The 25615-nt window shown below is 47.4% G+C and overlaps 2 protein-coding genes across 6 annotated transcripts in view; both read left to right on the plus strand.

Annotated features, from left to right (window-relative positions):
- Positions 1-2278: 2278 nt before the first annotated feature.
- On the plus strand, positions 2279-4205 carry CCDC166 (coiled-coil domain containing 166). Of its 3 annotated transcripts, XM_045006358.1 has the most exons (3): positions 2279-2485; positions 3011-3793; positions 3944-4205. In XM_045006358.1, the coding sequence occupies exons 2-3, from the start codon at positions 3036-3038 to the stop codon at positions 4008-4010; spliced, it is 825 nt and encodes a 274-aa protein (XP_044862293.1). In that variant the 5' UTR covers positions 2279-2485; positions 3011-3035; the 3' UTR covers positions 4011-4205. The 3 variants fall into 3 exon arrangements, with proteins under 3 accessions (XP_044862293.1, XP_044862291.1, XP_044862292.1); XM_045006356.1 differs by having other exon boundaries at positions 3011-4205; XM_045006357.1 differs by having other exon boundaries at positions 2279-2471; positions 3011-4205.
- Positions 4206-11969: 7764 nt separating this feature from the next.
- MAPK15 (mitogen-activated protein kinase 15) overlaps positions 11970-25615 on the plus strand; it is an 81530-nt gene continuing 67884 nt past the window's right edge. The window contains exons 1-4 of one of the 3 annotated variants that reach the window (XM_045005597.1): positions 11970-12341; positions 18493-18591; positions 19793-19822; positions 25439-25529. In XM_045005597.1, coding sequence (XP_044861532.1) covers positions 12273-12341; positions 18493-18591; positions 19793-19822; positions 25439-25529 — 289 coding nt within the window. In that variant the 5' untranslated portion in view covers positions 11970-12272. Of the gene's footprint in view, positions 12342-12471; positions 12698-18492; positions 18592-19792; positions 19823-25438; positions 25530-25615 lie in introns of those variants that run through there. The other 2 variants (XM_045005598.1, XM_045005596.1) reach the window with 2 other exon arrangements.

The following is a 25615-nucleotide window of genomic DNA, read 5'->3' on the forward strand; positions in this document are numbered from 1 at the left end:
ATTAAGGAGACTAGGCAGAGCTAACACCAAGTTGTCTGGGATCTTTCCCAGAAGCATAGCATAAGTTTGGAGGAGGAGGGACAACTCAGTGGTTTGAGCATTGGCCTGCTAGACCCAGGGTTGTGAGCTCAATGCTTGAGGGGGCCATTTAGGGATCTGGGGCAAAATCAGTACTTGGTCCTGCTAGTAAAGGCAGGGGGCTGGACTCAATGACCTTTCAAAGTCCCTTCCAGTTCTAGGAGATGGGTATATCTCCATTATTATTTCTTTTTTTATTTTTTTAAAGTTTGAAATACAGACAGTATAGAGCCAATATTCATAACTTCAACTACAAAATTGATACACACATATAACCAGCATCATTATAACCAGCAAACCATAACCTTGTCTTAGACACCTCATTAGACCCCCCTCTATACAAGATTTGGTGCCTCTACAGGACTTTTGTTGCAACTGTGTTCTATATGGTCCCAGTTCAAATCAATAACGTGACAGCAGGGTTTCCCCAGATCTGGCTCAGAGGGGCTCAGACACTCTCAGGGGGCAGGGACTCCCAGATCCTAGAACACATAGGAGGGTAGAGAGAAGTCTCAAACTCTGCCCCCCCTTCCAGGGGTAGGACTTCCCCAAATGCTGGCTCACAAGATGTGGGGCAGGGAAAGTGGCTCTGACTCCCCTAGCAAGACAAGGCCCCCACCCTCCATATCCCAGCTGCCATGACACGGAGAGAAGCTCATAAACCCCTAGAGGAACATCCCCCTGCCTAGCAAGTGAGACCCTTGTGCCAGCTCTGCTCCAGAGCTGTGGTTTGATGCCCAGTTCTGGGTAAAAATATGTTGGTAGAATATCAACTTTAAGGAAAGCTGTTTTTTCAGGGGGCTGTAGCTAGGGAACTTCTTGATCACATGACCCCACATTTAGATAACTAACCATACTGTGCACTTCTATGCTGCAAATTTCAAAGTAATTCAAGTAACTATGAAGACTGTAGATCACTTAGAAACTGGTTTTATCTTATCTATACCAGACCTAGCAGTCTGCCATAATATATTTTTTTTAATTAAGAGGAAGGATAGGTGGGGCAGCTAACAAATTTCAGACAAAGACATTTTAATGCTTAGACCATAAAGCAGTTTCCTGATAGATAGCCTAGATATAAGGTCCTAAACCTGATGTATGCATCAGTGATTTAGTTGGGGTTTGGTCCTGCTTTGAGCAGGGGGTTGGACTAGATGACCTCCTGAGGTCCCTTCCAACCCAGATATTCTATGATCAGTCACAAGCTCTGTCGCCCTTACTTTGCCCCATCTCAGGCCTGTACAATACAATCAGGGTAGTACCCCTTATTTGCTTTCACAGGCAATTCAGTTCATTTTTCACTACCCTACCAATGTGTACTGTGCTTCAGATTTTACTACTGAAAACACATGGCTACACTGTATAAATTGTTGGGGGAAATGGGAGCTCTTTCTCTGCTGGGAAGGAGACCACTCTGCTTTTTAGCACCCAGGAATAAAACAGGAGTTTGTTTTGTTTTTGGCAACTTAAACTTTTAATCAACAGAGGTTTTCCTCACACTTTTTGGGCAAGGATCAGAGATGAGTTTAAATTTCAAGGACAGGGATTTGAACACCTCATTTCCCACTTAACCAAAACTCAAAGGCAACTACCTGTCCCACTGCACTTCTTAATTATTACTATTATATCCATCCAAAAAAGAGAAGCTCATTAGATGGATGTTCCTGCTAAAGGATAACAGGACCCCCCCGCAGTATTTCCCCTGTATTGTAACAAATGCCCTTGTTTGACTCTTACCATCCTCCTGCATTACAATGAGATAATGTCATCTTTATAAATAGGTACATAAAAATATAACATTTTACCATTATCCACCACACTACAATTAATACCCATGTTGGACCCTTTCAGTCACTTATATAAGCACTTAACATTGAAGCCTAATGATAATATTTTAAATCTCAACATTGCTAACACCCCATTGAGATGAATGGCTCATATAGACAGATGTCATTGCACACAAGTCAGGTTTTGAGGGTTTAATTTGCAATCATGAGAATTAGACTGGGGATGTGAGGATGGGTGGAAGAGTTAAAAGATTCTCGGATAGCTAGAGCATTGTTATTCAGCATATTCCAACACAAAGACAATTATGTGGTAATTTATGCGCCTACACAGTTGCACTATACACTGAGCCCTGCCCATCCATCATCTTGAACACACAGAACTTGCCCTGTGATGTCATGATATTCTGTCACCTTGGATACACACAACTTTCAAGATAGTCCAATCACACCAGTGTGTTCAACTGTTCACTGTGTGGCAAAGGCCACACAGCTGCTAACAGCTTCTAGGGGCCGGCTGTCAGAAGTTACTATCCTACTAGTTCCTGGGAGTTCAGTGACAGAGAAACTACCTGAAGGTTTATTAAGAGCTCAGGAGTGAGAGAGAAGGTAGGACAATTGAGGTAAGAGATTTTAAGATATATGCGTCAGACCTTTGGGGGCTCCCTTGGAGCTCTGGATCCTGGGGCCTTACTTTCTTCACATGCCTGGAAGCATTCCAGTTCTCAGTGACTCCCTTCCTTTCCACACACAGGGAATTTGAGCCTTACAGTCTTTCATCTATCCTCACACACTCACACAGTTTTGCCAAAGTCCCTCAGTCCTTGCCTACAGGCCTCCTGCTGTTCCAGCCCTGGGTTCCCTATCACGCTGCTCAGTCTGTGCACCTCAGTTATTCCAGTCAGACTCTCCCCAAGTCACATCTCTCCTGATATCTCTCAGTACTGCTATTCTAGTCCTGACCAAACACTCCCTGCCCCTCCACCCCAAATTCATCTTGAATAAGAGACCAAACATGAAAAATTCCAGGCCAGCATTTCAATCAATTAAAAACAGGAGGTTTATGACTAGAAGGGTTAGCCAACCTTAAAGTATGTGTTCGTAGTTCACCTACAATATGTAACCTCCCATCTATTGTATTTTGCTAGTACCCGTGGCATCCCAGAATTGAACATGGCATCCAAAAAAAAGAAGCCAGAACAAAAAGCTAACGATTTTGGAAAAAGTAAGCAAGGAACAAACAGAAAGGAAGGTGATATATCCAAGGCAAGGAGCAGCACAGAACCATTTGTCAAAGAAAGGGAGCAGTATCTGCAGAAGGAATACAAGATCCTGACTGAGCATATGAACACATACATGAAGCGAGTAGAGCACTTCCTGTGGGAGAATGAGTTCCTAGATAAGGAGGCCCAGAAGATTCGGGAAGACAGCAAAGCCTACATGACCTATATAAGCAAACACACTCAGAAATGCCAAAATGCTATCATTACACTAAATAACCAGAACCACTTTGATATGGCACAGGTCCGAAAGCAGAAGGAAGAGTTGATCTCACAGTACACAGCTAAAGAGAAGGAGGTGCGGAACCAATTGATGGAGATGGAGACAAAGTATTCTCTTATGAACAAGGAGGTTGAAGACTTGCAGCCCTTCAAGGACCTGCAGTTGGAACAGCTGAGCAGAATCAAGGAGCTGGAGAAGGAACTGCTGGTCACAAAAATCCAGCACTCAGAGCAAATGCACAAGGTCAAGAGCAGATTTCTGCAAGCAAAAGCTGAATATGAGCTGGACTCTCATCAGAAGGTTCAGTCTCTGGCCAAGAGAGCTGAAGAGGAAGCTGTACGCAGTCTGATCCAGCACACCAAGCAGGTGAAAGCAGAGAATTGGCGACTGCGCCATGAACTGCTCAGCCTCATCCGACGCTCACACATCCTCAAAACCTTCAAGCTTCAACTGAGGGAGCAGCAACAGCAACTCCTTCGGGAGCACGATTATAGCCAAGACCTCACACGCATGCGCCATTGGTTAAAGGAGCATGGGGCACAAGGCTCAAACAAGGAAGTCAACGGCTTTGGCAGCTCCCTCAAAAGCATCATATCAGCCAAGATCAGACACATCCCTACTTCCCTCACTAGTGCCAAATCATAAAGTGAAGGTTAAATTTAACTTTCATAGTTAAGTGACATTTGAAAGTGCAATCCCTTTTCTCCACAAAATAAGTAACTAAAATTTCCCTCTCTGGAGACAGACTATGATGATCCATAACTTGATGCTTTCGCGCCAGCAGATAATATTCTTGGATTAAAAAAGAGAGGGGAGGGAATGGAGAGAAGAACAATAAAAAATACGTAAAAAAAGCAAGACGTTCTTGAGTGCAGATACTTGTTTCTGAGGGTATAATTGATCTCATGATCAGCTAATATTATGGGCCAGGTCCTCAGCCCCACGCTAATTCCTCTGCATTGCTTTAGGGGTATAAAGAGATTGTAAAGATGGACTCTCTGGCCAGATGAGGAATCCTTAAATAGAACAGAGCAGACATATCTGAAAGGATATTTTGTGGCTACTGCTGGGACATGTAGGCATCTCATGCTGTGTTTGTACACATTGGAGACTTGAACTGTTGAAAATCTGCTATTCCCATCTACGCCAGTTTTCCAAAACCAAGTCACTGAGGTAGAAATCCAGACAGAAACCTTAAATTGTGTAATCCCAAAACCAGTGTTCAAAAGAGGGAACACAAATAAATAAACAAATGAGCAGCATGTAGGTGCACTTACAGCAGACAAATCCCTTTCACATCACACAATGTAAGCAAAATCAGGCTATTCAGCCTTTGGCCATAAGCTACAAATACCAAGCTCCACTGGCAACTGTTACAGGAAGTGTTAGAAGTATGCACAGAGCAACAAAAGCATTTGGAAAGAGGGTGGTCATCTTATTTGTCCACATATATTCCAGAACAGCCTTTGGAGTTGATCTTGCTGAAATGTATATTGAAAGGGCTTTCAGTTCATCACGTAAATCACTCGCATCAATATTGCACGTCATCATGTGTCACTGTCTCTAGTGCCCTGCATTGCTGGTGTAGATTTTCTTCAGGTATAGTGAGGAGTTTTGGAATATCATACAACATCCCAAATATACTGCTGTGTTCTTTGAGCTGCATGAAATGTTCAACTGACTGTATTGCACAATCTAGCACCTGGTTAAAGAATTCAACTTTGAATTGTTGTTTGGGGTCTCTTATGAGATTATCCCGTGCCTTGTAATCAAAATGTCTTCTTTGGTGGCTCTTGCATTCTTGAATGGGTGGGAAAATAGCTTCAGTGTGAAATTCCTCTTACAACTTCTGTGCACTCTTCAAAACGTTTTGAAATCCCTCATCTGACCAGTAAGACTGTAGGTATGACTTTGCTTTGTCCAGTTGTTCCATTGCTCCAGATATATCAAGGTCAACACCTTGGAGCAGTGGTCCCCAACGTGGTGCCCATGGGCACCATGGTGCCTTCCGGGGCATTTATGTGTGCCCGCCTAGTGCCCAGCAGGGGAGAGAAGTCGCTGCCCTGCGCCTGCCAGGGACAGAGAACTCAGGCTGCGGGCGCAGTGTTCTCTGTTCCCGGCAGGTGCAGGGCCTGCCTAGTGCCCTGCAGGGGAGAGAAGCTGCGTCCCCGTGTCTGCCAGGGACAGAGAGCTCCGGGGCTGCAGGCTGAGGGCACCGGTGTTCTCGGTCCCCGGCAGGCGCGGGAACCGCCTAGTGCCCAGCAGGGGAGAGAATCCGGGTCCCCGCACCTGCTGGGGACAGAGTACTCCAGGGCTGTGGGCACCAGTGTTCTCTGTCCTCGCGGCTTCTCTCTGGCTTCTCTCTTCTCTCTGAATTCATATATTATGCAATATTAAATATGTTTTTTTGTATTATTTAATGTACAAATACAAAATAAGCCTTGAAAAATTGTTGGTGCCCGCCACACTCTTCTGAAAACATGAATGTGCTACTAGTCACAAAAAGGTTGGGGACCACTGTGCTAGGCCATGCTGCTGTATTGTGACTGGCTGGACTGCTCATAAGAACGGCCATACTGGGCCAGACCAAAGGTCCATCTAGCCCAGTATCCTGTCTTCCATCAGTGACCAATGCCATGTGCCCCAGAGGGAATGAACAGAACAGGTAATCATCAAGTGATTACCATTCCATTCCCTGTCGCCTATTCCCAGTTTAGGGGTTACAAACAGCTCCTGGCTCTCCGGCACAATGGATGCCCTGCTCGCCTTTCTCCTTTGGCTCTGCCTCATCCAAGACCTCCTGCTCAGGGCTGCCTGCAGTGGCCCAGGACTCTGACTCCTTGGAAGTATCCACGCTGCTCTTGGGAGTTGTGGTGGGGTCGCCGCTGAGAATCACGTGCAGCTTCTTGTTGTTGGGATGGTGCCAAATTGGTGTAACCATACCCAATGAATGCTGCAAGCATAACTTAACATGAGTTAAATATGGCTGAATGGCTGCAGGGGATCCTGGGAGCAGGTTCCCTTTAAGCAGAAGCAAATCTGATAAAGAACTGGAAAAGTCTATGTGCATGATCAATATTGAACCTATTGGTTGACAAATACGAGCCAATGCAAAAGTAAATATCACATGTATAAAGTTCCAGCATGAAGCACAGGTCAACTTGATAATCATAGAATATCAGGGTTGGAAGAGACCTCAGGAGGTCATCTAGTCCAATCCCCTGCTCAAAGCAGCACCAACCCCAACTAAATCATCCCAGCCAAGGCTTTGTAAATCTGGGCCTTAAAAACCTCTAAGGAAGGAGATTCCACCAACTCCCTTGGTAAATCATTCCAGTGCTTCACCACCCTCCTAGTGAAATAGTGTTGCCTAATATCCAATCTAGACCGCCCCCACTGCAACTTAAGACCATTGCTTCTTGTTCTGTCATCTGCCACTACTGAGAACAACCTAGCTCAATCTTCTTTGGAATCCTCCTTCAGGTAGTTGAAGGCTGCTATCAAATCCCCCCTCACTCGTCTCTTCTGCAGGCTAAATAATCCCAATTCCCTCAGCCTTCATTCAGTACCACCCCTCCAGACCCTTCTAAAAATACTAATTAGGTAAAAATTAGCAACCACGCACCCATTGGGCATGCTTTTAACACATGTGACTCCTTTGAGGAAAAAGAGTATAAAGATCAAGCAAATTAAATTACTGTTGAGCTTCCTTAATTGACACCTAAAGAAGCTTGCAACACTACTAGACAGAGTAGCCAATCACTCTGCTATGTGGGCTTGAGTAGGACCATGAACCAGAAGGGTCTCAAGGCAACGGAGACCTTGCTTCGGGGAATCCAAAACAGACCAGTGGGCTGAGAAGAACAGACAAGGAAAGAAGAAGCCATCTATAAAATTGGTAACCACCTTCTCTGTTTGCCAAGCAGGAATTGCATGAGGCTAGCGCAGGGACCCTCGTTAAGGGGAATGTATAGCTCTTAATGTATAGCTTTTAATGTCTAACATAGGAGTGATGTGCTTGATATAACCCAGGGGTCAGCAACCTTTCAGAAGTGGTGTGCCGAGTTTTCATTTATTCTCTCTAATTTAAGGTTTCACATGCCAGTAATACATTTTAATGTTTTTAGAAGGTCTCTCTCTATGTCTATAAACTATTATATGTAAAGTAAACAAGTTTCTTAAAATGTTTAAGAAGCTTCATTTAAAATTAAATTAAAATGCAGATCTTATCAGTTTAGTGCAGTGGTTCTTAACCTGGGGTGCACGCACCCCCTGGGGCAGGATATTTTGCGCCCTAGGCAAAACTTCCACCTTGCGCCCCCCACCCCCTTTGCACATCAGTTCATTGAGGGACAAATCCCAAGAAGCCTTTATAGACCCCAGGGGCCAGCCTGCTCAGGGGCCAGCCATGCCCAGGGGCTGCTCCCCAGACCAGGTTCCCCCCTCCCTGCCCCCTGAACTCCCCTGGAGGGTGCACAGCCCCACCCACCCCCGCCATCCCTCCTCACCCCACCCCGGAGGCCCCCGCCCCGAGTCCACTCACTGGCTTTGCTGGGCTTGGGCCACTGTAGCAGGGAGGAGCTGCCTTCCACAGGCACTGGAGAGCCAGAGCATCCCGCTTGTGGCAGCAGTGAGCCCCAGCCATGGAGAAGCTGGTGAGGTGCAGGGGGGGGGCAGCAGCCCTGCAAAGGCGGCAGCGCCGCTAGCAGGGAGCAGCCATGTCCCTCCTGCCCCTCCTGCCCAGGCTGCAGCCCAGTGCCCCCCACAGGCTGCAGTGGATGTATGCGGGTGCCAGCCCCCATGCGCCCCCTGGCTCCCCCCTCGCCTAGGGTTACCATATTTCAACAATCAAAAAGAGGGGAGAGCCCTGCCCTAGCCCCTCCCACTTCTCACCCCAACTGCCCCCATCAGAACCCTCAACACTCCCTGCTCCTTGTCCCCTGACTGCTCCCTCCTGGCACCCCTGTCCCTAACTGCCTCCAGAACCCCACCCCTACCTAAGCCTCCCTGCTCCTTGTCCCCTGACTGCCCCTTCCTGAGACCCCCCCACCCTAACTACCCCCCTAGAACCCTACCCCCTACCTGTCCCCTGACTGCCCCAACCCTTATCCACACCCCCGCCCCCAGACAGACCTCGGGACTCCCACACCCCATCCAACCACTCCCAGCCCCCTGACAGGACCCCCAGAACTCCCGACCCATCCAATCCTCCCCCTGCTCCCTGACTGCCCCCTGGGACTCCTCTTACCATGCCCATGCCGGTGGAGCGCTGAGGTAGCAGGACGCGGGGAGCTGCGGGAGGGGCAGCAGTGGTGGCTCACACTTCCAGGAGCCGCAGAACCTGAGTTCTGCTCCAGGCATCAGCACGCCAAGTGTGTGCTTGGGGCAGCAAGCCACTGGGGGCGCTCTTCCGGTTGCCGCGAGGGCGGTAGGCAGGCTGCCTTTGGTGGCGTGCCTGCGGAGGGTCCGCCGAAGCCGCGGGACCAGCGGACCCTCTGCAGGGAAGCTGCCGAAGGCAGCCTGCCTGCCGTGCTTGGGGCGGCAAAATGTCTAGAGCCGCCCCTGGGTGAGAGGGGAGCCGGGAGGCACGCCTGCCCACGCTGCCGCCTGGTGCCCCCCCCTGGGGGGGGCTCCTGCAGCAGATGCATGGGGGCAGCAGTCTCTGTGCACCCCCCGGCTCCCCCTTCGCCGCACTCGGGCTCTGCAGCTCCCGGGAGTGTGAGCCGCCACCGCCGCCCCTTCCGCAGCAGGCTCAGCGCCCCGCACCCCGGCAGCTCACACTCCTGGGAGCCGCAGAACCCGAGCGCGGTGAGTGAACGGAACCCCAAGCCAGCAGGACGCTGAGTGGGGCCAGCGGCCAGGACCCCGGCCAGCAGCCGCGTGCCAGGCAAAATCAGCTTGCATGCCACCTTTGGCACGCGTGCTGTAGGTTGCCGACCCCTGCTATAACCCTTTACCGCTTGCGTAATTCCTTCTCAATAAACTGCTGTGCATTGAAGATATTTACGGTGTGCCTTTTTCACTGGTATGACAGTAACTGCTCCACTGGGAGCCAGTAAAGATCCATTCCAGGTGTAGTAGCACCCCCTGGTGTCAAAATTTGGTAGCAGAGGAGGGCTTACTCTCATGTCTAAGGGTACGTCCATACTACCCGCCCGGGTCGGCGGGTAGCGATCGACTTCTCGGAGTTCGATATATCGCGTCTCATCTAGACGCGATATATCGAACTCCAAACGCGCTCCTGTCGACTCCGGAACTCCACCACTGCGAACGGTGGTGGCGGAGTCAACGGGGGAGCCGCGGACTTCAATCCCGCGCCGTCAGGACGGGTAAGTAGTTCGAACTAAGGTAGTTCGAGTTCAGCTACGCTATTTGCGTAGCTGAACTTGCGTACCTTAGTTCGAACCCCCCCCACCCCCAGTGTAGACCAGGCCTAAGGATTTAACCCTTCTCTAGATAGGGGATTGAACCCAGTTACAGCCCCCTCCCATAAAATAACCTTCCCCCGATCATCCTAGTCAAAGGCATTGACTCCATGGGTGCTCTGGGGCTGGAGCAGCCAGGGGGAAAAATGGTGGGTGCTGAGCAGCCCCCCCGCATCAGAACCTGCCCCTCTCCCCCTGCACCGCCTGTCCACTGCAATCAGCTGTTTCACAGAGCAGGAGGCTCTGTGGGGAAGCGGGGAGGAGCAAGAACACGGTGTACTTGGGGAGGGAGCAGAATGGGGCAGGAAGAGGTGGGGTGGGGGTGGGAAGAGGCAGGTGGGGCCTTGGGGGAGGGGTGGAGTGTGGGGGGGACCTGGGGCAGAGCAGGGAGTAGAGCACCCCCTGGCACATTGTAAAGTTGGCACCTATGATCCTAATAGCCCTTCTCTACACCTGTTCCCATTTGAATTCATCTTTCTTGAACATGGGTGAACAGATCTGTACACAGTATTCCGGATGAGGTCTTACCAGTGCCTTGTGTAATTTCCATTTCTACACACACAGGCTCATTAGCCATCCTGCCTTTATCCTCAGGTTCTACACCAAATTTATCATCCTTACTGAAACCTGAGGCAAGTATACATCTAGGCTAGGTCTACACTGTGGGGGGAATCGACCTAAGATACGCACTATCAGATACGTGAATAGCATAGCTCAGGGCCGCCCAGAGGATTCCGGGGGCCCGGGGTCTTCGGCGGCGGGGGGGCCCTTCCGTTCCGGGACCCGCCACCAAAGTGCCCCGAAGACCCGCGGCGGGACCCCCCGCCGCCGAATTACCGCCGAAGCGGGACCGCCGCCGAAGCGCAGCCCGGTCTTCGGCGGTAATTCGGTGGCGGGGGGGGTCCCCGCCGCGGGCCTTCCGGGCCCTTAGGCGGCGGGTCCCGGAACAGAAGGGGCCCCCCCGCCGCCGAAGACCGGGCTGCGCTTCGGCGGCGGCTGGTCCCGCTTCCCCCCCCGCCCCCGGTCCTGCCCCCAGCCCCGGCGGGTCCCGCTCCTCCCACCCGCCACCGCCCCGGCCCCGGTCCCGGCCTCGGCCTCTTACTGAGCGCGTCTCCGGCGGGGCCTGAGCTCCGTCCCGTTCAGAGCCGCGTGGTGAGGGGGCGGGGCTGTGAGCTCCACGCCGAGCGGAGGCAGCTGCCCCGCCCCCTCCCCACGCCGCTCTGAGCGGGCCGGGGCTCAGGCCCTGTTGGAGCTCCCAGCCCCGCCCCCTCACCACGCGGCTCGGATCGGGGCGGGGCTCAGGGGCTCGGCCGGAGACTCGGCGCTTGATGCGCTGAGGCTCCAGGAGAGGGGCGGAGGCAGGAGCCTCCGCTCTTCTCTTGGGGGCCCCTGCGGAGCCCGGGGCCCAGGGCAAATTGCCCCCTTTGCCCCCCCCCCTCTGGGCGGCCCTGGCATAGCTGAAGTTGACGTATTTTAGGTCGATTTACCTGGCCGTGAGGACAGCGGCGAGTTGACCGCTGCCTCTCCCCCATCGACTCCACTTCCGCCTCTTGCCGCAGTGGAGTTCTGGAGTCGACGGCAGAGCGATCGGGGACCAATTTTATCGTGTCTACACTAGACGCAATAAAATCGATCCCCAATAGATTGCTCACTACCCACCAGATCGGCAAATAGTGTAGACATACCCTTAGGTTTTGAGCCATGTGACGAACTGGGAATGTTCTTAATGTTTTCTCTGAATAGTATGTTGGTGCCTCAGTGTCCCATATGAAGTTCTTAAGTTTCTACTGGTTTTTGAATGTTACAATTCCTGATGTCAGATTTGTGTCCATTTATTCTTTTGCATAGAGACTGTCCGGTTTGGCCAATATACATGGCAGAGGGGCATTGCTGGCACATATCACATTGATTAGAGAAGTTGGTAGTCGTGAGCTGCACTATGAAGTCACAGGCATCCCCCTTTAGGCAGACGCCTGAAGACAATGGGGGGGAGCACTCACGGTGATATTTGTGGGTTTAACTTTTTGCAATAGCTGACCTGGCAAATACCAGTTGTGTAGACGCTGCCCCTCCCCCAAGGCACGGGTCAGGGGAGCGCGGCGCGTGAAGCAGAGAGAGGGCGCCCCCTGGCTTTGGTTCGGTGACTCAACGGCCCGCAGTACCGGTACTTCCCACACAAGGGGCGAGTGAGACGCTCTGCGCATGCGCGCACGGCACCCCTCCCGCTATTTCTATGGCAACAGTAATCAACAGGCCCACTTGCGGTTTGGGTCCCGGCGTGCAGCTCGGCGGCGGGGTCTCGCGCTGATTCCCCACGTCCAGTAGTGTCATCGGCGGGCACAGTGAGGGGTGCTGGCTGGCGCGGTCCGCCGGGAGACTGAGGGCGCCTCAGGCCTTAGCATTAGCCGCGTCTTCGCTTCGGGCCCTCGGCTGTGAGCGACCCCGGGGCTTGAGAGGCCCCCCCGGCTAGGACTGAGGCAGCATGAGCGTGGCGGAGGTGGAGGAGCTCGTCTCACAGAAATACGAGATCAAGAAGCGCCTGGGCAAGGGGGTGAGCGCGGCCGATGCCCCCCGGGGTAGGACCTCTTGAGCGCGAGCGGCTGCCCCTTGCCCCGAGGCTCAGGAAGCCGGAGGGTGGGATTGAACCCAGGCTGCCTCCTGGTGTGTGGCGTTCGCAGCCTACCCCGCCCCGGTAACCAGGGCCTGTGGGGGCAGAAACGCCCCTTCTCCAGTGGCAACTGGGCTTCCGCTGCCCGGGAGACGGGCTGCGGCGTTGCTCTGCGCGCCGGGGCCGAAGCCTCACTGCTCTGGAAAATGCCAGGGTGGCGACAAGTTAATTCTGAGGCGGGGAGAAAGGGAAACAAGCAAGTGAAGTGGGAAGCTTGGAATGGCTCCGCCTTCAACTTTGTAAGTGATGTTTAATGTTAGAGCAGCCCAGTCGGAAACAATGACCATATCAGTCCTTCGCCTGAGCAGGGCTGACAGCAAATTCATTAATTAATTTATATTCGTGCTGTGCTTTCTAAATGCTCACTAATATTAGGCAAGCAAACAACAGGAAAAAGCAGGATTTTTCCTGCTGGTCTGGCCTGAGGGATGCAGGACTTGCTGGGGTGTTTTACAGTTTAATGCTTTTTAAAGGGTAAACCCAACCAGTTCAGATCTCCCAATTAATTTTCTTAATTAAAATAAAGTTTTAAATGACCCAATTTGCTGATAAAGTGGAGGAATAGCGGGTTTAAGGAAAAGAGGTAGTTTTAATCCCCTCCTCCTTCTACAATGCACAGTTTACATTCTTGAAAGGGCAACTAGACTTATTGGGGGAATGTGGTCTGACAAGGCCCAGAACCTATATAAGAGAAAAGTGAAATTCTTCTTGAAATGCATGCAAAACCCTGTAGGCACCTAAACTCACCCGGTGCCTAAGTTTTTCAGGGTAAAAATTCCCTACATGCCAACATTTCTGCCTCTGGGTATGCTCACTGCTGTCTCACTCTAGGCATCTGGCTGTCTATCTCCACTTAAGCCCCAGCACATTTCTCAAACCAGGGGCAGATAGGCATTCAGCCGCCTAACTTCATGCAGGCATGCTTAGAGGTGCCTGTTGGATTGGGTCCCATTCGGAATCGAAGAGGAGGAGCTGCTGCTAACCTTATAACTTGTAGCCCAGTGGTTAGGTCGTTCACTTGGGATATGGGAGATTCAGATACAATTACCCCATCTGCCAGAGATGGGATTAAGATTTGGCCAGGGGTCTTCCACCTCTCAGATGAGTGCTCTAACCACTGTGCTATGAGATATTCTGATTTGGAGCTCCCTCAATCTGTCCTGTTGAAGTTATTCCACTGTGAATAGATACTAAAATAGTCATTGGGTTAGAGAGAATGAGTGCATGGGAATGACTCTGTAACGCAATGATTAGGATTTTGGGGAGGTGGGAAAGCCCAGGTCCGGTCCTCCTGCTGAAACCATTTTTTCATTATTGATCCACAATGAGACTGCTTCAACAGGAGAGACTGAGGGAGCTCCACATGAGAATATCTCATAGCTCAGTGGTTTGTGAACGCTCTTAGGATTTGAACAGGGGTTTTCCCACATCTCTTCTCCCCACCCCAGACAGCCAGGGGGAATTGAACTTGAGTCTTCCACATCCCAGGTAAGTGCTCTAACTAGTGGGCTACAAGTTATAACATAGGTACCACTACCACCTCCTCTGGCCATTTTGTGTGGCACGAGGCAAGCACCTAATTCACTCTCACAAGGAATTCCTTAGGCACTTAAGCCGGGTGGAAGGTTCTTGTTCATGGATTGCTAAACAGCACCTCCCTACAGCCAAGGCTTTTAAGTCTCCCATCTCCAAAAGAGGGGTGGGCCTTAGCATACCTACCTCTTGTTGGCATTTCCCATTAGCTAGCCTAGTTCCCTGGCTTTTGAGGATTGCAATCTAAGAGTACGTCTACACTGCAATTAAAAAACCCACCACTGGCCCATGTCAGCTGACTTGGGCTCCTGGTGCTCAGGCAGTGGGGCTATAAATTTGAAGTGTAGATGTTTGGGCTTGGTCTGGAGCCTAGGCTCTGGGACCTCATGAGGGTGGAGGGTCACAGAGCCCAGGCTCCAAGCCCAAGCCCGGATGGCTGCACTGCACATTTATAGCCCTGAGAATCCAAGTCAGTTAACAAGGCCAGCCATAGGTGTTTTATTGCAGTGTAGACATACCCTGGTGAGGCCTCATTTGGAGTACTGTGTGCAGTACTGTTTTGGGCCCCACACTACAAGAAGGATGTGGATAAATTGGAGAGAGTCCAGCGGAGGGCAACAAAAATGATTAGGGGGCTGGAGCACATGACTTATGAGGAGAGGCTGAGGGAACTGAGATTGTTTAGCCTGCAGAAGAGAAGAATGAGGGGGGATTTGATAGCTGCTTTCAACTACCTGAAAGGGGGTTCCAAAGAGGATGGATCTAGACTGTTCTCAGTGGTAGAAGATGACAGAACAAGGAGTAATGGTCTCAAGTTGCAGAGGGGGAGGTTTAGGTTGGACATTAGGAAAAACTTTTTCACTAGTAGGGTGGTAAAGAACTGGAATGGGTTACCTAGGGAGGTGGTGGAATCTCCTTCCTTAGAGGTTTTTAAGGTCAGGCTTGACAAAGCCCTGGCTGGGATGATTTAGTTGGGTTTGGTCTTGCTTTGAGCAGGGGGTTGGACTAGATGACCTCCTGAGGTCCCTTCCAACCCTGAGATTCTATGATTCTGTCTCTCCCCATTCATTATATACAGAAACAATAACAGAAAATGTGGAAATCAAAGAGGTGCTTAATGACTTCTTTATTTTGGTTTTCACCAAGAAGCTTGATGGTGATTGGATGTCTAACATAGTGAATGCCAGTGAAAATGAGGTAGGATCAGAGGCTAAAATAGGGAAAGAACAAGTTAAAATTACTTAGACAAGTTAGATGTCTTCGTCACCAGGGCCTGATGAAATGTATCCTAGAATACTCAAGGAGCTATCTGAGACATTGGAACTACTATAAGATGGGTGCATAACTAGTTGGAAAAATGTTCCAAGAGAGTAGTTATCAGTGGTTCACAGTCATGCTGGAAGGGGTCCTGCAGGGATCAGTTCTGGGTCCAATTCTGTTCAATATCTTCATAAATGATTTAGATAATGACAGAGAGAGTACACTTTATAAAGTTTGTGGACGATACCAAGCTGGGAGGGGTTGTAAGTGCTTTGGAGGAGAGCATTATAATTCAAAATGATCTGGACAAACTGGAGAAATGGTCTGAAGTAAATAGGATGAAATTCAATAAGGACAAACGCAAAGTACTTCATTTAGGAAGGAACAGTCACTTCCCATTTTGTATGCGTGCAACTGACTGCCTAGGAAGAATACTGCAGGAAGGGATCTGGGTGTCATAGTGGACCACTGTTGCAAAAAAAGTGAACATCATTCTGGGATGTATTAGCAGGAGTGTTGTAAGCAAGACACGAGAAGTAATTCTTCTGCTCTACTCTGTGCTGATTAGGCCTCAACTGGAGTATCATGTCCAGTCCTGGGTGCCACATTTAAGGAAAGATGTGGAGAAATTGGAAAAAGTCCAGAGAAGAGCAACAAAAATGATTAAAGGTCTAGAAAACATGACCTATGAGGGAAGATTGAAAAAAATGGGTTTGTTTAGTTTGGAAAAGAGAAGACTGAGCGGGGACATAACAGTTTTCAAGTACATAAAAGGTTGTTACAAGGAGGTGGAAGAAAAATTGTTCTTAACCTCTGAGGATAGGACAAGAAGCAATGGGCTTAAATTGCAACAAGGGAGATTTAGGTTGGATGTTAGGAAAAACTTCCTAACTGTCAGGATGGTTAAGCACTGGAATAAATTGCCCAGGGAGGTTGTGGAATCTCCATCAGATTTTTAAGAGCAGGTTAGACAAACACCTGTCAAGGACGGTCTAGATCAGGGTAGGTAAACTTTTTGGCCCAAGGGCCACATGGGGGAACAGAAATTGTATGGCAGGCCATGAATGCTCATAAAATTGGGGTGGGGGGTGTGGGCTCTGGGGTGGGGCTGAGGGTGAGAGGTTTGGGGTGCAGGAGGGTGCTCCATGCTGGGATCAAGGGATTTGGAGAGTGGGAGGGGGGATTGGGATGTGGGGAGAGGCTCAGGGGGTGCAGACTCTGAGCAGCGCTTACCTCAAGCGGCTCCCGGAAGCAATGGCATGTTCCTTCTCCGGCTCCTATGTGGAGACATGGCCAGGAAGCTCTGCACGCTGCCCCATCCACACGCACCACCCCGGCAGCTCCCATTGGTGCGCATAGCAGCCGGAGTAGGGCCATGCTTCCATGAGCCGCATGGTATGGCCCCCGACCCTGCGCCCCGGCCGGAGCGGGGCTGGGCCATGTGGCACTGCTTGCGGGCCGGCTTAAAATGGCTTGTGTGCTGAATCCTGCCCGTGGGCCATAGTTTGCCCACCCCAGTCTAGATAATACTCACTCCTGTCATGAGTGCAGGGGACTGGACTAGATGACCTCTTGAGGTCTTTTCCACTCCTAATGAGTCTATGACTGTACAGAGCGCCTAGGCACCTAACTCGGCTTTGTGGATCTCAGTGGTGGTTTTGGATTTTCTATGCACCTAAAAGTTAGGCGCCTTGACACTCAGCGTTGCATTACTTGAGTCCATTTGAGCATTCAATCCACATGACAGTGTCATATTTAAGATAATTTGAATTCCTTTTTCTGTTAAGATTTTGTGAGAAACTATATTACATGCTTTACTAAAATCAAGATCTAGAACAGGGGTAGGCAACCTATGGCATGCGTGCTGAAGGCGGCACACAAGCTGATTTTCAGTGGCACTCACAATGCCCGGGTCCTGGCCACTGGTCCGGGGGGCTCTGCGTTTTAATTTAATTTTAAATGAAGTTTCTTAAACATTTTTAAAACCTTATTTACTTTACATACAACAATAGTTTAGTTATATATTATAGACTTATAGAACGAGATCTTCTAAAAACATTGAAATGTATTACCGGCACACGAAACCTTAAATTAGAGTGAATAAATGAAGACTCGGCACACCACTTCTGAAAGGTTGCCGACCCCTGATCTAGAACATCTTCTGCAGGCTCATCATCAGCTAATAATTTAATTCTATCAAACATATTGATAGGACAAATTCACAATGCATAACTTTATTCACTCTAATCTCTCTAGGTACTTATGGTCCTAAGAGTCCCTCAAAAACATTAATATATAATTATAGTTGAGATCAAGTGCTTAACAGTATTTTAAAAATGACTGAATATTTAGGGGAAGGATTGTCTTGTGGCTAAGGTACTGAAATGAGGTTTAGGAGATACGAGTGCAACTTCCTGTGTTACCTTGCTTGAGCAAATCCATTTAATATTTCTGTGCCTCAGTTCATAATATGTAAAATGGGGATAATACTTCCATTCTCCTACTGTCTGTGTGTGTGTATGTATGTATGTTTTGTAAGCTCTTTGAGACAGAGACTGTCTGATAGTATGTAAACACAGGCCCAGATCCACAGATATTTAGGCTTCTTGGGAGCCTAAATACCATTGTGGATTTGGGTCATATATAGCATATAGTACAATTGCATCCCATTCTCAGTTGGGGTCACTAGGTGCTAATGTAATAAAAATAACTATATGGGTAATGAGACTGTCCAGAATTACATTGGCTAGGATAATGTTTTTTATAAGAGGTATAAAATATAATGCTTCACTGTCTAAGCTGATCTCTGACAGGGGTTAGGAAGAAACTTCTCTTATGGACAAGATTTTCCTTAACTGTCTATTGTGGGGTTTCTTGCACCTTCTTCTTAAGCATCTGATGCTGGCTACTGTCAAAGACATGATACTGTACTGGAAGTACACCACTAGTTTGATCCAGTGTGACAGTTCTTATGTGACAAAAGTATTGCCTTTTAAAAAAATAAAAAAATAAATAAATCTAGCAAGATTTATTCTTTACAGCCCTCAGTCCTAACAGTGCTTTTTATTGATCCTGATCTCTTTACCCTTTAAATGTTTGTTTTGTTTTGTTTTTCCTGGTAATACCTTCTATTAAGAACATTCCCCCCCCCCCCCCCCCCCCCCGAACCTGGTCCTAACTGAATCTAGGGACTGAAAGGAAGTTGGTGTAACTGGTGGATCCATCTATCCTTTTTACCTAGGCCTATGGAATTGTGTGGAAAGCAATTGATCGCAGGACAGGAGAAATAGTTGCTGTCAAGAAGATCTTTGATGCTTTTAGGAACAGAACAGATGCTCAGGTAAAGAACTGTTTTACCAATGTATTCTGAAAGACATGCATGGTGAGTACAGGGGTACTTCAAAGAGTCACACATTGACCTAGATGGGTAGATCTCTGGAACTTGTTACCACAAGATATTAAGGACAAGAGCATAGTAAGTGATTTGACATTTATATGGGTAATAAGAATTTCACCTTCTACAGCTTACACTAGTTAGGATAAAAATGTATAAGAGGTAGCCAAACCTCATGTGTCATGATGTAACTAACCACTGACTGGCTGATGTTAGGAAGAAACTTCCTCCATAGCCATGTAAATATTTTCATCTTACCAAGCTGTAGTAAGATGAGGCCCTGAAACATAAACTCTTGTGTCAGAGGCCCAGTCTGAGGCCTGAACCAAAGTACTTCCAGGGATTGCTAAGCAAAAGCTGGGCTGTGAGCCAGAGGCAGGCCCCGCTCACAGAAGTTGGTGACAAGAGGGTTGTTAGAAGCAGGTGCATCCACACATAAGTGCTAATAAGAGGAACTTGCGCCAAGATGACATCAGGACACTCCACAGACATAACAAGGAACAGGCAGGTGCATCTTAAAGACAGGGTCAAAAGGACAGCATGATGGATAGATCCATCTATGTGAAACAACATGATCAAAGGAGGAGACAGCACCCTAATGAGCCAAGGGGCTGTACTTCCCTACGTCAGTAGGGATGAGTAATCTGTCCTGTAACTGTATAAAAGTAGGTCCTGGCGTACACATCTTTGTCCAGCCTAGGGGACAGTGGAGTGTCTTGCCACTGACTGAGCTGTGTCCATTGCCAGGGGGCACATATTCATAGTATGTCCTGTACAGTCTATAGGATACTATTACTGTGCTTCGTTTGACAATAAACCTGGCTCGGGTTCCTTCGTACCTTACTAGAGTCTGTGGTCTTTGGGGGTTCTCTCAGAGTTTGCTCCGTCAGCTATCTGCGCAGAGCCGGGGCAGCACACAGAGGGAACATGCACGAAGCCGACTGTTATCATCATCGAACGAGAGCAGAGCACCACACCGGTAGCTACTGACAACACAAGCAATTAGATTTTTCCTAGTCTGACCCCTACACATGACACTCCACTCCACTGCTTAATAAATGGAGTTTAACCATCGCACTGGGCAGTCACTTTCTCTTCCATCTATGATCTTAATACTATGACAGTAAATATTTTTGTTTATTTCTAGAGAACATTCCGGGAAATTATGTTCCTGCAGGTAAGTAACACGTCTTCTCCTCTCTGATGTATCCTTTAACTCTCCTTTGTATCTCTTCCAGCCAGCATCCGCTTCTTTCCTTCTCATCCTTTGGTTATAGTGCAGTGGCTACTACCACCACCTCTTGTCATGTTTCAATCGTTCTTTTCTGTGTTGTCTGTCTCAGCAGTAGCAAGCAGTCTTTCCATGACTAGTAAAAAAAGAAAAATCTGGTGGTGTTCCTCCCAGGGTGTCTGTCTGGGGTGTCTGTCTGACTTTTTTGTCTGTGGCTTCACTACTCTTTTATCTTCTTAACTATGCTCCTATCATTGTTTCTGATCTATAATCAGTCTCACTCCACCTGCCTACTTTCTTCCCTTTTTGAAATGATATATCCTGCACATAGCCAATCCTTGGTTTTAGCTCTTGTGCATTTCATTAGATGCTCTGGTAGGAGGGTCATGCTGCCAGGTTTGGAAGTCTTTGTCTGGGGAAGGAGGGCATGTGGTGCTCAAGACAAGAGGCCTTGGTTTGGTAGGGAAGAAGGTGAAAGATGTCTCATCTCAACTGTGAGGGAGAAAGCTTGATCACTTGAAATAACCAAAACTTGACAGAATCCTGTAAAATGTATTGTAAGGAGCAGTTCTATACATAGATTCGAAGGTCAGAAGGGAACATTGTGATCATCTATTCTCACCTGTATTATACAGGCCACAGAACCTCCCCAAAATAATTCCTAGAACATATATTTTACTAAAACATTTCAACTTGATATAAAAATGGTAAATTGTTCCAATGGTTAATTACCCTATCAAAAATTTATGCCTTATTTCCAGTCTGAATTTGTCTACTTTCAACTTCCAGGCACTGGATCATGTAATATATTTTTCTGCCAGATTGAAGAGCCCACTATTAAATATTTTGTTCCCCCTGGAGGGGCTAACAGACTGTAATCAAGTCACCCCTTATCCTTCTCTTTGTTAGACTCAAAGAGCTCAGTCAATTTAGCTTACCCCAATATAGGGCATGTTTTCTAATCCTTTCATCATTCTCGTGGCACACTAGCATAATAAATCATACAATTAAATTGTATTAAAATCAGTTCCACAGGAACTCAGCCAGCCAGCCACCTAGCTACTGCCTTCATCATTTATGAAGTATACCTTCTCCAGAGACACTATCAAACAGAGCTGATATTATTTGGCAGATTTTATCTTTGCAGAGAAGAGCCAAAAAATTACTTACAGTGTGAGAGTTAGGAAGCTCAGTCTGTTTAGTTTATAAAAAGGCAACTTGATTACAGTGTACAAGTACCTTCACTGGGAGAAAATACTAGGAATTTAGAGGTTTCAGAGTAGCAGCCGTGTTAGTCTGTATCCGCAAAAAAAACAGGAGTACTTGTGGCACCTTAAAGACTAACAAATTTATTGTAGCATGAGCTTTCGTGAGCTAAAGCTCACTTCTTCGGATGCATAGAATGGAACACACAGACAGGAGATATTTATACATACAGAGAACATGAAAAGGTGGAAGTATGCATACCAACAGGCAGAGTCTAATCAATTGAGATGAGCTATCGTTAGCAGGAGGAAAAAAAACTTTTTGAAGTGATAATTAAGATGGCCCATAGAAGGTGTGAGGAGAACTTAACATAGGGAAATAGATTCAATTGGTGTAATGACCCAACCATTCCCAGTCTTTATTTAGACCACAGTTAATGGTATCTAGTTTGCATATTAATTCAAGTTCAGCAGTCTCTCTCTGGAGTCTGTTTTTGAAGTTTTTTTTGTTGCAAAATTGCCACCTTCAAGTCTGTCACTGAGTGGTTAGGAAGGTTGAAGTGTTCTCCCACTGGTTTTTGAATGTTATGATTCCTGATGTCAGATTTGTGTCCATTTATTCTTTTGCGTAGAGACTGTCCGGTTTGGCCAATGTACATGGCAGAGGGGCATTGCTGGCACATGATGGCATATATCACGTTGGTAGATGTGCAGGTGTACGAGCCCCTGATGGTGTGTCTGATGTGATTAGGTCCTGTGATGGTGTCACTTGAATGGATATGTGGACAGAGCTGGCATCGGGCTTTATTGCAAGGATAGGTTCCTGGGTTAGTGTTTATGTTGTATGGTGTGCGGTTGCTGGTGAGTATTTGCTTCAGGTTGGGAGGCTGTCTATAAGCAAGGACTGGCCTGTCTCCCAAGATCTGTGAGAGTGAGGGATCATCTTTAAGGATAGGTTGTAAATCTTTGATGATGCGCTGGAGAGGTTTTAGTTGGGGGCTGTAGGTGATGGCTAGTGGTGTTCTGTTATTTTCTTTTTTAGGCCTGTCCTGTAGTAGGTGGCTTCTGGGTACTCTTCTGGCTCTGTCAATCTGTTTTTTCACTTCAGCAGGTGGGTATTGTAGGTTTAAGAATGCTTGATAGAGATCTTGTAGGTGTTTATCTCTGTCCGAGGGATTGGAGCAAATACGGTTGTATCTTAGAGCTTGGCTGTAGACAATGGATCGTGTGGTGTGTCCGGGATGGAAGCTGGAGGCATGTAAGTAAGTATAGCGGTCAGTGGGTTTCCGGTATAGGGTGGTATTTATGTGACCATCGTTTATTAGCACAGTAGTGTCTAGGAAATGGACCGCTTGTGTGGATTGGTCTAGGCTGAGGTTGATGGTGGGATGGAAATTGTTAAAATCTCGGTGGAATTCCTCGAGGGCTTCTTTTCCATGAGTCCAGATGATGAAGATGTCATCAATGTAGCGCAAGTAGAGTAGGGGTGTTAGGGAACGAGAGTTAAGGAAGCGTTGTTCTAAGTCAGCCATAAAGATGTTGGCATACTGAGGGGCCATGCGGGTACCCATAGCAGTGCCACTGACTTGAAGATGTATATTGTCCCCAAATGTGAAATAGTTGTGGGTGAGGACAAAGTCACAAAGTTCAGCCACCAGGTTAGCCGTGATATTATCGGGGATACTGTTCCTGATGGCTTGTAGTCCATCTTCGTGTGGAATGTTAGTGTAGAGGGCTTCCACATCCATAGTGGCCAGAATGGTGTTTTCTGGAAGATCATTGATGGATTGTAGTTTCCTCAGGAAGTCAGTGGTGTCTCGAAGATAGCTGGGAGTGCTGGTAGCATAGGGCCTGAGGAGAGAGTCCACATAGCCAGACAATCCTGCTGTTAAAGTACCAATGCTTGAGATGATGGGGCGTCCAGGATTTCCAGGTTTATGGATCTTGGGTAGCAAATAGAATACACCTGGTCGGGGTTCCAGGCATGTGTCTGTATAGATCTGTTCCTGTGCTTTCTCAGGGAGTTTTTTGAGGTTCCTTAATCTAGCAGAGAAAGACATAACTTCCAGCCATTTGCTCTTGTTAAGCCAGACAAATCCAAATTAGAAATAAGGCACACACATTTAATAGTGAGAATGATTAACCATTGGAAGAAACTCCCAAGGGAAGTGGTATATTCTCCATCTCGTGAAGTCCAAATCAATTCTAGATATCTTTCTGAAAGATATTGGGACTCAATACAGGAGGAACTTGATGAGATTCTATGGCCTATGTTATACAGGCGGTCAGACTAGATAGTGTAATGATTCCTTCTGGCCTTAAAAATGTATGAATCTGTAAAACTAATTATAGATGTAAGTAGTGACCCCTATATTAAGGTTGCTTAATTATTCCTTTGATAACCCCTTATTTGCAGTTGCTTATATCTTTGCTAAATTTAAACTATTTGGGTTGCAGTTTTCCATGCTTGGGCTCTGCCTCAGGTTGGATTTTAAAAAAAAAACGTTTAGTACAAATGATGCAGCCATTTTCTAGCATAAACCACTTTCTCTGACTAGCAGCAAAGAATCGCCACACTTATTACATGGCAAGATCTAAACATTTTTTCAGGAATAGCAAAAAGCACACCTCTGAACCAACAACTATCCCCTGGCCAAATTTCAATTTCCTATTCTAAAATTGTGAAATGCCTGAGCTTTCCAAAAACTAGTCAGAGAAAAGTATCAGAGGGGTAGCCGTGTTAGTCTGGTTCTGTAGAAGCAGCAAAGAATCCTGTGGCACCTTATAGACTAACAGATGTTTTGCAGCATGAGCTTTCGTGGGTGAATACCCACTTCTTCGGATGCAAGACGAGGCGTCGCTGCCGAAATTCAGCAGCATTTTGGTGGTAGAGCTTCTTGTCATTGCTGCTTCAGTGGCATTTTGGCAGCTGTTCTTCTGGTGTCCAGTAGGTGGGCGCTCATGGATGCCCCGGCGGGCGCCCTGGCGCCCACAGGCACCGCGTTGGGGACCCCTGCGTCAGAGGACTGTTGGAAGAGAAAGGATGGTCTTGTAGTTAAGGCAGTTAGTTGATTGTGCCCCATGAAAACTGAATTCTGCCCTGGTTCTGCCTCAGACTTCCTGTGTGATGGTGGGCAAGTCATTTAAACCAAAACGTTCACTACCACTGCTATTCTGGGTGGTCAGTTTGAAATGCCTATGGCCTAATTTTCACAAGTGCAGCATACTTTTTCTTTTTTGCAAATGCAGTTAAAGGAAATGGGTACTGCAGTTGCTCAGCACCTCTGAAAAATCAGGCCCCAGTTGTCTTCAGTAAGGCATCCAGTCATTTAGGAACTCAAAACTAGTGGTTACGTCTGAAAATGTTGGCCTTAACCTTGGTATGCCTCAGTTCAACATCAGTAAAACAGGAATAATAGTATCGCTCGCTTCATAGGGATGTTGTGCAGATAAATTCACTGATGTTTCTGAGGCACTCCTACTATAATCACTGTAGAAAAGGAAATTAGTAATTCAGTCTTCATTGCAGAATTTGGGTTGTGAGCAGTAAATAAGAAATAGGGCCATATATTGAATAATCAGGACAAACGAGACTAATGCAAACCCTTAACGGTGACATCAGTAATGTTATGGCAAATTAACTTCACAAATTCATGGAAAGTATGACAGTGAGCCATACTGATGTGTTTATATAGTTGATAAGGCTTTCCATTAGAGTGTGAGTTTAATGAAGTTGGAATGTGAATTGCTTTTGGGTATCTTGTGGAACTGAAAGCCTTGTGGAGCATTGTACTGTATTATCAACGGTGTTGTAGACAGTATGAAGAGGGAAAGGAATGCACAAGTCATTCCATTTAACCTTAAATGCATGGAAATAAGTTTTCGGTGGATGGGGTGTGTCCTGCTTCAACTTTAACTGTCACTAAATATAGTTTTTGTGTGCTAATACTGATGATGGTAATGCTTAACATTTATATATGTTTCACCATTATTATCACACTTCTATAATCAGAATAGTTCTTTGCTTTAAGTACTAAGTGTGTGGATTAATGTGGATATTCAGGTTTTGCAGTTATTTTGTGTATAATGCTTTTTGGTACTAAAGTGTGGGGAGGAGTAACCTTGAGAGCCAAGGAGGAGGATTTGTAGCTTTAGTGGCAGCTTATACTACAGAGCAAACTAGGCTTATTATTTATTCTCTAAGAAAAGTCTCTATTTTAGTAGAGGCACAATGAAGGGAATAACCTCCTGGTCTTTATTTTGGAGTATAATCGTATGTATAATAGGTTATTATCTCCCACCACTGGATTTGTAAGTGAAGTCACTTGACTGATAAGTGGGTCTTATTTCCCTGCAGGAATTTGGAGAACATCCAAATATCATCAAGCTGCTTAATGTCATCCGAGCTCAGAATGACAGGGATATTTACCTGGTTTTCGAATCTATGGGTGAGACCCACCACTGCTTCAGCTATTTACATTCTTTTTCTCTAAGGAGTGAATTTCATTCACTGCCTTGAAAGTAGCAAAATGGA

This window comes from Mauremys mutica, chromosome 2 (genome assembly GCF_020497125.1).
Source record: "Mauremys mutica isolate MM-2020 ecotype Southern chromosome 2, ASM2049712v1, whole genome shotgun sequence".
NCBI lineage: Eukaryota > Metazoa > Chordata > Testudines > Geoemydidae > Mauremys > Mauremys mutica.

Coding starts and splice junctions, on each gene's coding strand:
- CCDC166 (XM_045006356.1), top strand. CDS start 3,036: ATGGCATCCAAAAAAAAGAAGCCAGAACAAAAAGCTAACGATTTTGGA.